This window comes from Emydura macquarii, unplaced genomic scaffold, assembly GCF_026122565.2.
Source record: "Emydura macquarii macquarii isolate MOO-44397 ecotype Brisbane River unplaced genomic scaffold, CSIRO-AGI_Emac_v2 contig_719, whole genome shotgun sequence".
In the NCBI taxonomy this organism is placed as follows: domain Eukaryota; kingdom Metazoa; phylum Chordata; order Testudines; family Chelidae; genus Emydura; species Emydura macquarii.
The window spans coordinates 16289172-16305715 of record NW_027130856.1 but is presented as its reverse complement, the minus strand read 5'-3'; the positions used below and the strand labels follow the sequence as shown (position 1 = coordinate 16305715).

The following is a 16544-nucleotide window of genomic DNA, read 5'->3' as shown; positions in this document are numbered from 1 at the left end:
GTTCCTCAGATCTGTCACCTAAAAAGAATGGTTCAGGTTTGGGAATCACCTGCACCTCCTTAACCGTGAAGACTGATGCAAAGAATTCATTTAGTTTCTCCACAAGCACATTCAACTGTCATTCTGCACCTGCTGAGTTAGTAGTTGAATCTTTGGCTGGAGCTGTCAAGGTAGCCAGCTTATGGCTTCCTGAGTCAGGCTGGGTCCTCCAGGATCATTATAGGTATTTCAACATCATCAGTGGTAATAAACTGGTCAGGAAAAAATGTCCCGGCTTGCAGTTCCCAGAATCCTATGTTCTTAGTGTGAGTGGTCATGCTTCCTAACCAGCTCACATTGATAATTGTAAAGAGTCCCTGATATTCCACCAATTCCTGCGTAATGTTAGATAAGTAGCCCTTTCTGCTGATGTGTTATCTGGCAAAGTGGGCTGGGGCCAAAATAGGGATGTGTGCGCCTTTATTGCCCCACCACAGTTTGGAAACCCCATAGTTGCAAATCAATCCACGAAGTCCTGCAAATTGCCTGGAGTCACAGTCCTATGTAGCAGGTTACAATTAATGGCCCTACACGCTTGCGTAACAATGGCCTTCACTGTGTATTTTCCAGCTACAAAATGATTTCCCACTGACTGGTAACAATACAGCATTTGCAAGATTCCAGAGTGTGACCACCATTCACTTCTCAACTATCAGTGCACTTCTCACTCTGGAGCCTACATGCTGGAGGTCTGGGGCAAACTCAGCACACTGATCCATAATGTGATCTTGTGCATACAAAAGTTCTGCAACTACTGCTCTTCATCCCAAACCTGCATTATGATGCAATCCCACCAGTTACTGCTCGTTTCTCACGTCCAGAAGAGGTGCTCCATGGTCTGCAACTCCTCCATGAATGTCATTAACAGCTTTTAATTATTTTTCATTATTTCCCTTAGCAATCTGTCCTCAAAGAAATCATCATCTCCCCCATCGTTGCAGTACATCCTGACGCTCTGCCTATATTGGAGGATAGTTGTGTTTGCAACAATCATGACAGCTGTGCAGGCTCCATTCTTCTATCAGAGATGGTGGACAGTGAAAAGTGCTCAGCAGGTTTGTGTGGTTTTAAAAGAAGGTGAGAATATTATGGGAGATGGATGGCATTATGAAATGGAGGAAGTTGCATGATGGGAACTTGATCCCTTCTCGTAACCCTCCCTCCCCCGCATAACTCATGTGTGCCCCACAACACATTGCAAAAATTCTGCAAAAGGTATTTCACCAGAGGGTAGCGTGCAGCACACTGGGATATCTACCTATGGTGCACAGCACTCTGCATCGACACATGCTCTCCTGGGGACTACACGAAGGGCCAATGCAAGCAGCCAAGTGTGCACACACATGAATGATATACTAACTGCAGTGACTTTACACCAATATAACTTCCACTGATTGAAGCTTGTAGCACAGACATGTCCTGAGGTACAAATTACAATGCCTTATCTCTTCTAGGATTTTACATCAAAATAGCTATCTCGATGCACAGAACAAAACTTCCCATTGCAGTGAAGACAAAAACCACTATAAAATTGGTGCAAAAATGGATGACAGACCATGCTCAAAGAGTAGCTATCAATGGTTCACTGCCAAACTGGGAGCTCTGTTCTAGAGGGGTCCCACAGAGGTCAGTCCTGAGTCCAGTGCTATTCAATATTTTCATTAATAACTTGGATAATGGAGTGGAGAGTATGCTTATAAAATTTGGATGACACCATCCTGGGAAGAGTTGTTAGCATGTTGGAGGACAGGATTAGTATTCAAAATGATCTTGACAAATCGGAGAATTAGTCTAAGCAACAAGATGAAATTCAACAAATACACGTGCAAAGTACTACACTTAAGAAGAAAAAATCAAATGCACAACTACAAAATGATGAATAACTGGCTCGGAAGTAGTACTGCTGAAAGGCTCAGTTTTGTTCGTGGACACAGCTATCTTGGGATAGCTATCTTGATGTAAAATCCTAGTAGAGATAAGGCACTGTAGTTTTTACCTCAGTGTAGCTAATGGGTGTAAACCCAAAGCAGAAAGTATAAGATTGACTAATGAGGTGCACTGTGATAAAAAAACTATTGTGCCTTGTCTCCACTACGATTTTACATCAGTAGCTATCTCAATGTAAAAAAGAATACCATTTGTGCAGTGAAGACCTAGTCTTAGGCTTGGTCTACACTTCAAAGTGACTAAAAGAAAACCACATCCCTGAGCAATGGTAGCAAGGTCAATGGAAGAATTATTCCGTCAACCTAGCTGCATCTGCACTGGGAGTTAAGCCAGCATTGCTACAGCACTCAGGGGTGTGGATTTTTCACACTCCTGAGAGCTGTAGCTATGTCAACATCAGTTTTAAGCATAGACCAGGACTAAGCTATATTGTTATAAGACACGTGGTGGTTATAGTGGATCACAAATTGAATGAGTCAGCAATGTGATGCAGTTGCAACAAAGGCTAATACCATTCAGGCATGTATTAACAGAAGTGTTGTATGTAAGACACAGGAGGTAACTGTGCCATTCCACTAGGCACTAGTAAGCTTCAGCTGAAGTACTGTGGTCAGGTCTGGGCACCACACACCTCAAGGAAAATGTGGATAAACTGGAGATAGTTCAGAGCAAAGCAACAAAAATGAAAAGAGGTTTAGAAAACCTGACGTATGAGGAAAGGTTAAAAAACTGGCTATGTGTAGTCTTGAGAAAAGAAGACTGAGAGTGGGCCTGATAACAGCCTTGAAATATGTTAAGGAGTTGTTATAAAGGGGATCAATTGTTCCCTATGTCCACAAAAGGTAGGACAAGAAGTAGTCAGTTTAATCTGCAGCAGTAGAGATTTAGGTCAAATATTAGGAAAAACTTTCTAACTGTAAGGATAATTAAGCACTAGAATAGGCTTTCAAGGGAGGTTGTGGAATCCCTGTCACTGGAAGTTTTTAAAATCAGGTGAGACAAACACCTGTCAGGGATGGTGCAGGTATAGTGATCCTGCCTCAGCACAGGGGGCTGGGACTTGATCACCTCACGATGTCCCTTCCAACCTTGCATTTCTATATATAATATACCTTTAGTATATCTTTATACTGATATAACTGTGTCCACACTAGGGTTTTACCAGCATAGCTAAAGTTATACAACTTCCATGTGTAGACAAAGCCTAAGGTTTTCCTAGAGCACACAGATGTAGCTGCAAACCTGCTGAGGTCTTTGAAAGTGGAAGGTATTCTGAGGCCTGGCCTACACTTGAAAATTAGATTGATATAGCTACATCATTCAGGACTGTGAAAAATTTCATGCCCTGAGCACCATAGGTAAGGGACCTAACTCCTGATGTAGACACGACTAGGACTAAGGATTCTTCTGTTGATCCAGTTAGTGCCTCTTGAAAAGATGGATTAACAACAATGGAAAAACCCCTTTTGATGATGTTGGAAGCATCTACACTACAGTGCTACAGAAGCAGAGCACAGCTATTGTAGCATAGACATACCCTGAGGCTATCTCTACACTACAGAGCCTATACTGCCATAGCTATAATCGCATAGCCCCCTAGTGCAGATGCAGCATACCCCAACAATTTTTCAGTATAGGAACACCACCGCCCCAAAAGACATTAGCTTTGTCAACAGAAGCATTCTTCAGTCAGAATAGCTGTCTTTACTGGAGGTTTTGTCAGCATAGCTATGTTGCTAGGGGGTGTATCATCCGTGAATGAAACAGCTATGCCAATATGTTTTAAGTGTAGACCAGGCCTCAGCCTCTCCTTCCTGCACCTGCAGAGCTTGTGGGGCAAGAGGAGACCCATGCCACTTCCCTCTCCACTTTTCTGCAATCAGGGAAGGGGCTCTGGGATTCTCCGGCATCCACTTCTGGGTGCAAGGAGTATTATGCAGAGCTCCTCCTCCCTCCAATGGGCCTGATATGGGTTAGGGACTCAAAGGCTCTGCTCCCCTCAACACTGCTTCCAGATAGTAGTTGTGCTCCTCACAGCCCTTGACTTCCCCATGGCTGCTCCAACCCTACAAGAGACATAAAGGGAGAAGGGAATGGAGTGCAGTGAAGTGTCCATGAAGCTCTGTCATCCCCCCTTAGGTGATTCCCAATCATTCCTCCCTACCGCATTTTATCAAAAACATAGAAAATTCACATGCAAAAAATGGAAGAGAAGTTAAGTTTGCTTAGCAACAACACAGTCACACTGCCCTAGGGCAGAAAAGGCACACCAAAATCCTTCAAAAACCAAGACATGCAGAATTAACATCCACACTACAGCCCTAATACTGCCCTCATGCAGATGGCATGAAACACTGGGAATATAACAGAACTTTCCATTCTCTCTGTGCCCACCACAACTTCAAATCACTATCCATTCATAAACTCCCACTGACCCTTTCTATAGTTGGCGGAGCAGTGCTGAGTCTGGGAACATTTGCAGCTGGTTGTCAGAATTCATGCTGCCATCTCAGGAGACTCATGGCTGCAGTTATGCACTACAGGATGCTCACGTGCCCAGGAGGATGACAAAAACAGCTAGGAATGTAACAGTACTTTACCCCATCCTAACAACTGCCATTTTCTCTGTGTCCCACCACAATCCCAAATCTGCACTCCTATTTACACACTACCATTGACCGTCACTGTCCTCTGTACTACACCATTGACCTGGACAGGACCTGCAGTAAATTTGCAGACATCGCAGTCTCAGCAAGGGGTAAGGCAATCTCCCTGAGAAACACCTTAGGATAAGGATGAGTTTTAAAACTGTTAAACGTCTTAACGGTTGTCCCCGCACTGCACTTCACCCTCCCTGCTGATCTCCATGTCTATCTGTCAAATGGGGATAATGACGTTTACCTCCTTTGTAAGCACTTTTGAGAACTACTGATGGAAAGCGCTATATAAGAACTAGGTAGTTTTATTAGGGATGGGTATGGTACCGCACTGCAATTTCTGAGGGACTCCTTAGATCTGTGACTTAAGAGGATGAAGTGAAGTCTGTGTGGCTTTGCCAATATAGTTGTGTCCACACAAGGAAAGCTTTGTTAGTATATTATGCCAGTATTCCTACAACAGGAAAGCACTCCTAGTGTATTCATGGCCATAACTCTTATATAGCACTTTTCAGCCAAAGACCTGTTTCTTAAAAACCAGATAAACATCACTAGCCTCATTTTACAGGTGGGGAGACTGAGGTAATTTGCCCAAAGTCACAAGGTAGGTCAATGGCAGAGCCAGAGCTCCTGAATCCCAGGTCAGTGCCCTAGTCACTGAACTGAATGATTCATATTTAATAGGTAGCATCACTATCCTGGGTACATTCAGGTTGCCTAAACGGAGGGTTTGTCTACACAGGGAAATTGACCAGCACTATTCTAGAATAGCTAAATTACACCATGAAAACCTGTCCTGGAATAGCTAATGCTGGTCAACTCCCCCGTGTAAACAAGGCCAGAGAGGATCTGACAAGACTCCTACACACGTGGATGGGGCAGATGAAAAGAAGCTGTATTAGTCCCCCCCATCCCGAGAGGGGGCACGAGCAGCAGGAGGAAACGGTACCACGCAGGGCACATAAGAAAACGCCTGAAATGGCGCTTTTTCAGGGTCTCTCTTTCCTGTCAGCAGCTCCCGCCTCCAGGCCGTCCTTAGACTCCTTAGAACTGAGATCGCTGCGGCTAGATGCCCCCCAAATCCAACCCCAATTGCAGTGACCTGGGGGCGTCGCGTCTGCTTTTCCCCAGACCGGGATACCCCGCCCTCCGCCCCGCCTTTTTCACTCCGGCGGGAGTGGGACCGGGACCGCGGGCGCTGGGCGGCCCCACCAGGAGGGGGCCGGAGCGGAAGGCCCAGCGCTCAGCTGTCACCTGACTGCGGCGGAGCGCTACCGCCCGCGCGGACGGCACCCAATGGAGGCGCGCAAGAATATGAGGCTAAGATGGTGGCGGCGCCGGCCTTCACGTGTCCTGCACACGTGGGACTCGTCGCCGTTCCCTTCGCCTTTTCCGGGCTTCCGTAGGCAGCTGGCTGTCCGCCCGGCCGCCCTTCCCCCCCGCTGATCCAGCGAACGCAACGTAAACAAACGGCGGGGATCCAGCCGAGCCAGGGGCAAGTGCACAGGTGAGCGATAGCGGGCGGGCGGGCGCAGGCGCAGGCGCGGGGCCTTCCTGCATCTGGGAGAGACTCACTCAGCCACGCGCTGGCGCAGCCGGGCCCCAGTCTCGCTCCCCCTCCCCCCCGCCTCTGGGGGACTGACGCAGGTGCTGCGGTGCCTGGTGGTGGTGGGGCTAGTCCCAGGGCGACTCCCCCCCACACACACACGCACACACACTCGGGCCGCGCAGCTACCCCTTCGCGGGGAGGAGCCAGCCCGCGTCTGACCAACGGACCCTACTTGGGGATCGCGGCACCTGCCACTGAGAGGCAGCCGCCGCTGAGGCCAAAGATGGCAGCTGGGCTGGAGTCTTGTCGCCGTTCCCTTCGCCCAGCAGTAACCCGAGCCCTGGTGCTGCCACCCTTTAAGTTGCATGGGGGGTTGCTGCAGGCCTGAAACGTAGTGGGTGCTTGAAAATTAATCGACTTGTTTGGCTCAGGGGCAGGGCTGTGAAAAATGTCTTGCCCTGAGTGCTATGGTTAGACGGATCTAATGTCCAGTGAGTTCTTCCATCTGCGTAGCTACTGCCTCTTGGCCTGGTCTGCACTACCAACTTATGTCCGTATAACTACCTAATTCATGGTGTAGACAGTGCTACATCCATGGGAGAGCGTCCTGTCATCACAGGGCAGTCTACACGGGCGGCTGCAGTCAATGGGAGATTGCCACAGCTACCGCCTCATGTGAAGGCGGAGAACCTATCCGGATGGGAGAAGCTCTCTGGGTAGCGTCTTCACTAAGCCATGACGGCAACGCTGTAAATGTAGACAAGCCGTTGTAGAGATGGATTAACTGCATTAACAGAAACACTTTTCACATCGCTATAGGAAATGCTCAGTAGCGCATTAGTGCAGGCCACAGTTCTAGTGATGCCCCTGTGGTGGCTGTAGTGTAGACATGGCCTGAGCATTTTACTAGTGTACACAGGTTCTGACAGAGCACAGCACAGTGCCCTACTCTTAATATATTACTTTATATTTAAAAATATACCTATTCAAAGTTCTAGAACTGGTAGTACATTTTATCATGATAGCAACATGTCCTAAAGATAATGGCAGTTCCATGTCCTCCGTGCCCCCCTCCTCATCTCTCCCAATAACTGATCTCATATTTCCATTAGGCTTGACTCTTTTTGGCATGGTTAGGTAGAACAGTGCCACGAATACGGAGTTGCATTTGCTTATCTGGAGTTGGTCCTGCTTTGAGCAGGGGAGTGGACTAGATGACTTCCTGAGGTCCCTCCCAACCCTAATCTTCTATGATCTGCATATGGTTGTGAGCAGGATTAGCCACTTTCACAGAAAGGGAAAATGTAGAGCTTCAGTTGTGTTAGCACTTACATACGGTGCTGACAAGCACTCTAGAAATATCTAAGATAGAGCTAAAGTAACCTTGTGGATTTTTAAATGTAATCTGCATTTAAATCTAATCTAATCTGTCTGCATTTATGAAATACCCATCATTTCTGCATCATTCTTTCACTGAAGTGGGGATGCTGGATTTGCAGAAGCAGTGGATATATAGGCCAGGGTTTTCCTGGGATATTTCAGGTCTTCATGCCTGGGAGAGAATCTTCAATCTTTGGGTCTAAGTCCTTCCATGGAACTACTAATATTAACCACCATGACACTGCTGTGGTCTGTATTTCACTTTCCAGGAGTCCACACTACATCAGCTCCCCCTCAAGCTGGTCATGCCTCCTCACCTCTAGCAAAGCCAAAATTATGTGTTTTGCTCAGCAAGTTGCTATCACTTAGCCCCTACTTTCCTCCCTCTATGCAGCTCCCAAATTTCATTTACCCATTTACCTTTCTCTGTGTCATATAGAATAGAGGAGCAACTGATTCTGTGACTACTTTTTATTTATAAACACTTGTTGTTATATTCAAAACATCCATTGGGAAACACCCCCAATCTTTTATGCAACACAGCAGTAGGAAATACCCTAAAGCTTTTAGTGACGCATCACAAAAGTGAAAGTTAAATCATTCCAGGAACATTAATGTCGTCAGCCGATAGAGAGGTAAGTCTAAATAAATGTCTTATATTAAGGATTCTGTTTTGAATACTGCAGTTTGCTTCTCATAAATGAATGTTAATAGTAAGATCAGAAAATAGTTCTAAACTTTCTGTTTAATAAACATGAATGATTTTTATAGGTAAAAAGATAGCTTGCACCTTTGTCCTTATGTAAGTGAAACTACCTTGTTTCTTTTATAAATATTCGTAAGAATATAATTTGTTAGAATGTGAGTAAAATACATTTAATTTATGATTTTTCAGTCCCTATTTTCTTTTACAATCATTTATTAAAGAATCACAAATAAGCTTGATTTACAAAACTATACCATAAAATGTTGATAGTAAAGTCTTTGTATGATCAGTGTTCAGATTCAGTTTGTATTTAAAATTCTGCACATTGATGTTAGTGTGTTCTCCAATGTGACAAATATATTTTGAAGACTTAGGGAAATGGAAGCTGACTGTCACAAAAAGACAGTTTCAGTAAACATCTAAAGGAGGTTTGCATGTAGATACAGTGTGACAATTTGAGATTTTTTATCTGGTCACAACAAATGTCATAGTTAGTCACTATTACTTGAATAATTTATTATTTAATGCAATACATATTAAGTAAAATATCTGCTATAAAATTATTTCCAGAATTCAAAAAAGATAAAAATAGTACATAATAATGGGGTAAATGAATAAAAAATTGTCTAAAAAAGAAGTGTTTGTGTGTGGGTGAAAAATAGGGGGAGGTTGTATTACTAATATCCCTGATGCTTTCGTCTTTTTTGTGGTGGGGGGAGTTCAATACATTTATCCTGTTTCCTCTTCTGTTTGCAGACGATATTCTTCCAAAAAAAGTCTGAAAAGAATCATTGCACTATGTGCAGTGGTATTTATTGTGTGTGTGTTTGTTAAATCTTCAGAGAAGGGCCACTTAATAGAAACAAAAAGGACAAGGCTGCTGGCTAAACCATCAATTTCTACACAATTTACTTTTCTGTTTAAAAACAAAACCGTTTCTTGACCTTGTGGTTTCAAAGAAGCTTCCAAATCTGATCCAAGATTTATTAATCAGATTACAGGTAGACTGTCTCCCGGTAAGGGAAGCCTTTGCCTACAAATTGGATTTTATTTTTAGGAAGGGGGGACTTTTTCAAAATCAAATATTAATTGAAATGTTTCTAATTTTTCCCATTTACATTGAACTGTCTATAGCACTGTCCTAATATACAAAAAGTGAAACGGACTACAAGCGAAAGAGAAACCAATTCATTGATTTTTACCACCCAGTTTTAGAGGAATGAATGTATATATGCCAACATTTAAAAATCTTTCAATGTAAGCTTGGGAATACTTTTTCTAAATAAGCTTGGGTGTCTAGGAGCCAAAAGTCCCTCACCAGAAGCTTTTATGTGCATTCAGGTTTTTCATTGTATTACCTTCACCTTCTCCCTCTTCCCACTGCATCTTGGTTTCCTCTTCGGATGTTCTGATTCACTAGGGGTGACTCCTCTCTTTCGGTAGGCCAAGGTTAGCTCTTCAAGAGTCTGACCTCCCCTCTCTGGGCCCTACTCTCACTTTGTCTATTCTGGCTGAAGCAGAGATGGAGTGTTAGAGTCACAAAGGAATTTATTAACATAAAGTTAAGGTTGCCTGGTGGAATCTCATGCCCTTTCATAACATCAAGTTCAGCAAAACTTAACTCTTTATTTGCAGGTATTCAGAGGCTCAGGTACATACCAGTGCAACCCTTAATTCTGCCCCTCTGAGGTTGGTAATAGCCACTGGGAATTATCGGCATGCACGCCAGCTGTGTTTGCTTTTTTGAGTGTAGCTGGATTGAATGGTGGAGGGATTATAAATTGGACCTGTGATTGTGATATGAGGTGATCTGCAGGACCCTGCCCTTTGGAAGAAGGGTCTCTGAGTGCCTCTGCCTTCCCCTCACCACGAGCATGCACCCTGAGGGGATGCAGTTTGCCTCATTTCAGGGCTGAGTTGTATAAAGTGTCAGTAGTATTGCCCAGGATCATCGTCCCATAAAGATTGTCAGCAGTGAAGTAGGATGTATGAGTGGTATGTGAGTGTTATGGTAGGTGAGTAGAAAGTATAGTGGTAGATGGAATCCTGTGAATAAGGATGAAGGTGATGTGTAAAATGGATTAGGCTCAGTGTTTTGAGTAGCAACATAACCAGCAATCATTCTCACATATCAGCGTAGAGCATGTGTAATTCATTATCTTTCAGAAAATACGTAGAGCTCTTTCTAAATTATCTGTACAAATTAGCAGGACACATTTCCCAAAAGCAGAAAAATCCCTTAACAGAGGCAGTAGCAGCATACCTACAGATCATTCTCAGAGTTCTGCCAAAAGTGGGGTTTAAACTTACAGTGCATGTGTGTAGCTCAGCTTCAATGACTGTATTATGTCCCCTGGAGCCACCAAATTACTGTGACAATGGATTGCCTACACACCGTCATGCATAGGCTTGCTGCACATGTGCATTTCAATCTCTTTGGAGCGTGAGTTTTAGTGTTCTAAACAGCTAAACTCTTCCATTATTAACTTTGTCAGTATTGCTTTGCCAAAGGGGCATTGGGTGCCATGCACCAGCTGAGATAAAATGTCAAGTGAATGAGATCAGTTGGGATACAGTTAGAGCCATAGTTTGAACCCGAGGTGTGTGGGGTGGGGAAAGGAAATAAAAAGAACCTGTTGATTTTCTAAAATGCTGGGTTTTTTTGGAGGGCTGTATCTCAGGAACCCCTTGCTCAAATGACCCCAAATTTCGCCTATTTACACTACTCAGCACCACCATGAGGTGCAGAAAATTTTATGACAAGCTGAATATGCATGCAGATTTTAGAGCACTTAGAGTTGATCTTTAAACAGAAAGTGCAGCTCGAATTTCAGTTTGGCAGAGTCGGCACTCTGATACGAGTGTTTGGATTTGGTTCATGGAGGCCGTAAGCTTAGCTGAGTTACCAGCCTCCAGCTTATCCAACTACTGAGGGAGTAAACTCCAGCAGTGGGCAGGAGTTGAAACTATTCTTTAGTTTCACTGTTGTCGCAAGCTGCCAGCATTCCAAGAATGGTAGCTAGGTAGGTTTGTAAAGACAGAGCAGTCCTCCCGGACTGTTGGCAAATAAGAAAAAGAGGGGGGAAATAGAACATAAATGGTTAAAAAGTTATTTTAAAATTCCTTTCATTTGTATAATCTAAGTTGTCACTGGTAACGTAGGTAAAGACTTTGGGCCCTGATCCTGCAGCTGGCTGTGTGCACACATAGGGGTCAACCTGCATGGAGCCAGCTGCAGAAGCAGGGTCTTTGTTTGGTTTTTTAAATATATTATTTTAACCCGTTAATGTTTCTTGTAAACAGTGAAATTACAATAAAGAGAAATATATAAAAGCAAACTTAAAAAAAATACTGTAGAATTGTCAGAATTTTTCTACCTCCAAGTTTAAATGAAATTTACAGAGAAATGCTTGTTAGTTCATTTATTGGTTTCACATTGTACTTAACCTGTTTGGTTATTTATATTTAAAAACTGCATTACTGATGTTTTGATGGCAGCCATTATTGCTGAAATCAACACTTGCCAACAAATTTCCATCTTGCTGTACAACTGGTGTAATAAGAAAGAAAAATTTAATGTTTAAACAGAAAAGTTTTCCCAATTATTACATAATTATCAGAGCACAATAAAAATTGACTTGGAATCTTTGTAAATTTGCTTTTAGCATATTTTAAAATACTATATTAAATGCAATCTTCCTACAAAACTCTGAATAAAATAATGCATGTTCCCTGAGGCCCAGATCCTCCAAGGTATTTAGGTGATTTAAGTGAAAACAGTGAGAGTTAGATGTTTAAATACCTTGGAGGATTTGGGCCTGAGTTAAACAGGTCTTATGATTCATCAGAGAAACAACTATACAAAAAGATTAGTTAGGTTTTTTTTTCATTTTTCCTATTGTGTTTTGTATTAAAGAATGGCACAAAAGGAACACCTTGCAGCAAAACTTAAACTTTGTTTAAGGGAAGACAAAATTCAACTTTGGAAACCTCCATACACAAATGAAAATAAAGAAGCTGGTCTGGAGTTGAAGGTACATATTCTGCCTGACTGTTCTGTGGTCACTTTTTTCACTTTTATTTCGTACACCTAACAGATTTTACTATTTTATGTTTTACTAATGTATGTTCTGTCACTTTTCTGTTAGGAGCTTGCACAGAAATATTCAGTCAAGCTGAATCACAGTGAAAATGAAACAGAGAGCATACTTGAAGAAATAAGATGTAAAGCAGTTGAGCGTGGAGCAGGAAATGAAGCTTATAAGAAAACAGGGGTTGCAACACTTGAAGTGGTTTTGCCTTTTAAGATCAGAAAAGTAAGTCTGTATACATTAACGTTTTGAAAAGAAGCATAACTAAAATCCATAGTAGAGGCCATAAAACTGTCATTAATTCTGTATTTGATGCAAAATGTTTTATTTGTACAAAATAGCTAATTAGTTGGAGGCAAAGGGAACCATCTAGAAAAAAAAATAAAGAAAACACATTTCAGCCATTCCCTCTTTAGCATTATTCAGAAACAAGTTCTGAATAGAGAAAAATGAACCATATTTAACTGTCTCATTTAATTTGATATAACCATCCAAGTTAAAAATGAACAAACATATGATCCTCACTCAACTTTAGGTGTTTTATACAAGAAATAAAACTGTCAGTATATGGATATTGTTCTTTTTATATATATATTTTGTTTAATCACTGTTTTAATTATAAACAAAATCCTTATTTAGGCTCAGTTAGTAACCCAATAACAACACTATCTTTTGTCAGGTAAAGGACACTTGCCTGACAACTGTATTAATATATATCTATATATTTGGGTAATACTGTAAATTAAAAATGTATCTACTTTATGGTAGATTTATACCATGTGGTAAAACAGTATACCATTGCAGCAAATGGTAGGTGTCCGGCTTTTAATGATGCAGCGTGCACGTATGCTTCCATTGATTAAACTATGGTTCAGCTAACTGTTTTCTCAAATTAGCTATATGGCTATAGTGTTGAGGGAAAATTAGCTTGAAATGGCTAACTAAGTCCAGTGCTTGGAGTTGAACTCGAGTGGAAAAAATGATTTTCTAGTATGTCTTGGACACTTAGCCATGTTACAAAACCACCAGATGACTTAGCATATTTGAGAACTTTTCTTCAAGAAATATCAGGTTTATGACTCTGTAACTGTGTAGATGAAGACACTCATGGACAACATGCTCATGTGCCTGCCTCAAGCCAGATCCATGAGTCCCTGGTTTTCACGGGTCTTGACAAAATGACTAAATTTTCCTCAACACTTAAAATAAAAATCTTCATCCTATTTTAAAGATGCACCTGTTGCAGCACCATAGTTAAGTAGTTCCAGAGAGGTAGCCATGTTAGTCTGTATACAGCAAAAACAACGAGAGTTCTGGGGCACTTTAAAGACTAACATTTAATATTTGTAGACATAAGCATTCGCATCTGAAGAAGAGAGCTGAAATCTCTCGAAAGCTTATGTCTACAAATATTAAATTTGTTAGTCTTTAAAGTGCCCCAGAACTCTCATTGTTTTTACCATAGTTAAGGTTGGTTTGAGTTCCACTCTTTAAAGCAGGGATTCAACCACTTGTTTCATGTTCAAAGAAGAACTGCACCCACTGTTTAAAAGAAAGAAGATTAACTCTGTGTTCTGAATGAATTTACTTTTGCAAGTAAATCTTTTAACGTTTACTTAAAAAGGAGGGTTTTTTAAAAGCATTTAGCACCTGTGTCAAACTTTTTGTTTGTTTTGTTCTAAATTATATCAGCTCATTATTGTATTATCTATACAAAAATTGTATCTTGAATAGATCTAATACAATGGATAGCTTTTTTTATTAAAGAAATTAAACTTTTCAGTCATGATGACTAATCCTGTCATTCATCAGAGGTTGGAGAATAATCTTCATAGAAATTAACAACAAATTCTTTCCAAGTGCCTGCAATTTCCTGTTTTTAATGGCATTGAGGCCACAGGTTGCTCTTGGGGGCTTCCTTGCATGGGGAAATTTACTGATATAATTATGCAGCTATAAAATTATACCACTATCATTATATTAGTATAATTTGTTTTACTAGCTCCCAGACACTTTTATTCTGGAATAACTAGTAATATAATTTCCCAGAAAGGCAGACACTTAGTGAAGATGACCACCATCTCCATTCAGGAACTTCGTTTCCTGACTGCATCTGGGAGTGGGATCACTTCACTCCTGTTGATAACAATAGAAGATGGTTTCCATTACTGCTGAAGGCAGTATATGCTCTTATTCCCATTGACAACAATGGCATCCATTTTGAAAGATGCAGTACTTAGTGTTTTTGAAGTGAGTATTTCTGAAGGAGATTTTATGTGCCAGCTTCCGCTGAAAGATAAACTTTTATGAAGATATTGGGCTGGGGACTTAATGGTAAAGCTTTATTTGAAAAAACTATGCATTGCAGAAGCTCTACTCATTAGGGACTGCGGAGCAGGTGCAGGAGGATGTTAAATTATTGAAAAGCACAGTGAAAGTTCCTAAACAACCTTAACTCTGCTCTGTAGCATCACTATGAAGAAAACAATCTAATATGTCTTTATCTAATTTGGGACCACAAACATTCATAGGCTTTAATTATAATCTGACTATTCTGTGGCATGACAACAAAGCAGTTGAAGTTGAGTGCCTTAATTGTGCATTTCTATAGCTTAACTTGTTTGGATTTGATTTAACCTTAACTCTGACTTTACTGACTTTATCATGATTATTTTGGGATAATTACATCCCTGTAAATTATTACTAATGTGTACTCTTAACCTTAAAACAATCTTAATATAGTTTTTGTCTGGAAATAAAGAGAGAAATTGTGGCTGCTTTAACGTAGTTAATTAAGAAAATACCCTAAGTACCTGGATACCATAACTTTTTAAAATATTTACACTAGACCAGAAAAAACGTGCTGGAGACTAAATTGATCATCACTGGCGAGGCACTAAAATCCCAGTAAGTATAATAATCTTTGTCTTTTTTCCCCCTTTAAATGGTTAATGTCCTCTTTTGGTTTGTGTTACTCTTTTACATAGTGCTTTATTACAGTATGTTCTAGATCAGGGGATCTCAAACTTTTTCATAGGGTGGAGCATCTTGATAGAGCATGTGGCATGGACATATCTTGTTTATGACTGCATATCATCTCTGTAGCTACAGTGGCAATTGCTTACGTGGAAAAGTCTTGTGATTTAACTAGTAGAAACAAGGTGAAGAGTTAGCACCACATGACAAGCGTTTTCCCTTACAATATATGCTATATATGGATGCCATCTAGCTACTTGGTCTATCCTGGCCACTTTCCTGACTGCTCTACTCTCTTCTCAATACCTAGGGCTTCTGTTTTTCTGCGTTTATTGAGTTCATTTTTCAGGGTTTATTTTTAGCAATTCTAGAGTTTTATGTAGATGCCCAAAAATTAGGTTTTTGGAGGACTCTCTTTATATATACTGTACTGAGTAATACATATTATTTACGTTACTCATTACATAATATATACTGTAGTAAGCACTCTCTTTATAATGTTCCCTATTGCACTTTAACACAGTACTGTTTAAAGCACACTATGGAACCTTTAGTGCACACCAGCAGGGTCTACATGAACCAATTAATGTGCATCACATTAGTGCCGTTTAGAAATCACATCCCTGTAGTTTAGAATATTAGAGTTGGAAGGGATCTCAGGAGGTCATCTAGTCCAACCCCTTGCTCAAAGCAGGACTAACCTCAGCTAAATCATCTCAGCTATGGCTTTGTCAAGCTGCAGCTTGAAAACCTCTAAGGATGGAGTTTCCACCACCTCCCTAGATAACCCATTCCAGTGCTTCACCACCCTCCTAGTGAAAAACTTTTTCCTAATATCCAACCTAGACCTCCCCCACTGCAACTTGAGACCATTGCTCCTTGTTCTCTCATTTACTACCATTGAGAACAGCCTAGCTCCATCCTTTCAAAAATAATAGCCAATGGCTCTGAAACCACATCAGCCAACTCCCTGAGCACCCTTGGATGCATTGCATCTGGCCCCATGGACTTGTGTATATTTTCATTATTGCTTCATGTAGAAAAGTCCTTAGATACAAGAAACCATTTCTAGTGTTTTTCCAGTGTTTACTGGATAACCCGTTTTATTTCTTTTTATTGGGCATGTTTTATTGGTGTTCATTGATTAAAACCTAAAATCAGAAACCGTATCAATATCTTATCCTCTCCTCATCTGAGAT

General features: G+C 41.3%; 1 protein-coding gene across 1 annotated transcript in view; it reads left to right on the top strand.

The window, feature by feature from the left end:
- The first annotated feature begins 5775 nt into the window (after nt 1-5775).
- The window catches only part of NUB1 (negative regulator of ubiquitin like proteins 1), a 29670-nt gene continuing 18901 nt past the window's right edge, over nt 5776-16544 (top strand). The window contains exons 1-4 of the mRNA XM_067542760.1: nt 5776-6150; nt 12195-12312; nt 12427-12594; nt 15218-15276. Coding sequence (XP_067398861.1) covers nt 12196-12312; nt 12427-12594; nt 15218-15276 — 344 coding nt within the window. The 5' untranslated portion in view covers nt 5776-6150; nt 12195. The remainder of the gene's footprint in view (nt 6151-12194; nt 12313-12426; nt 12595-15217; nt 15277-16544) is intronic.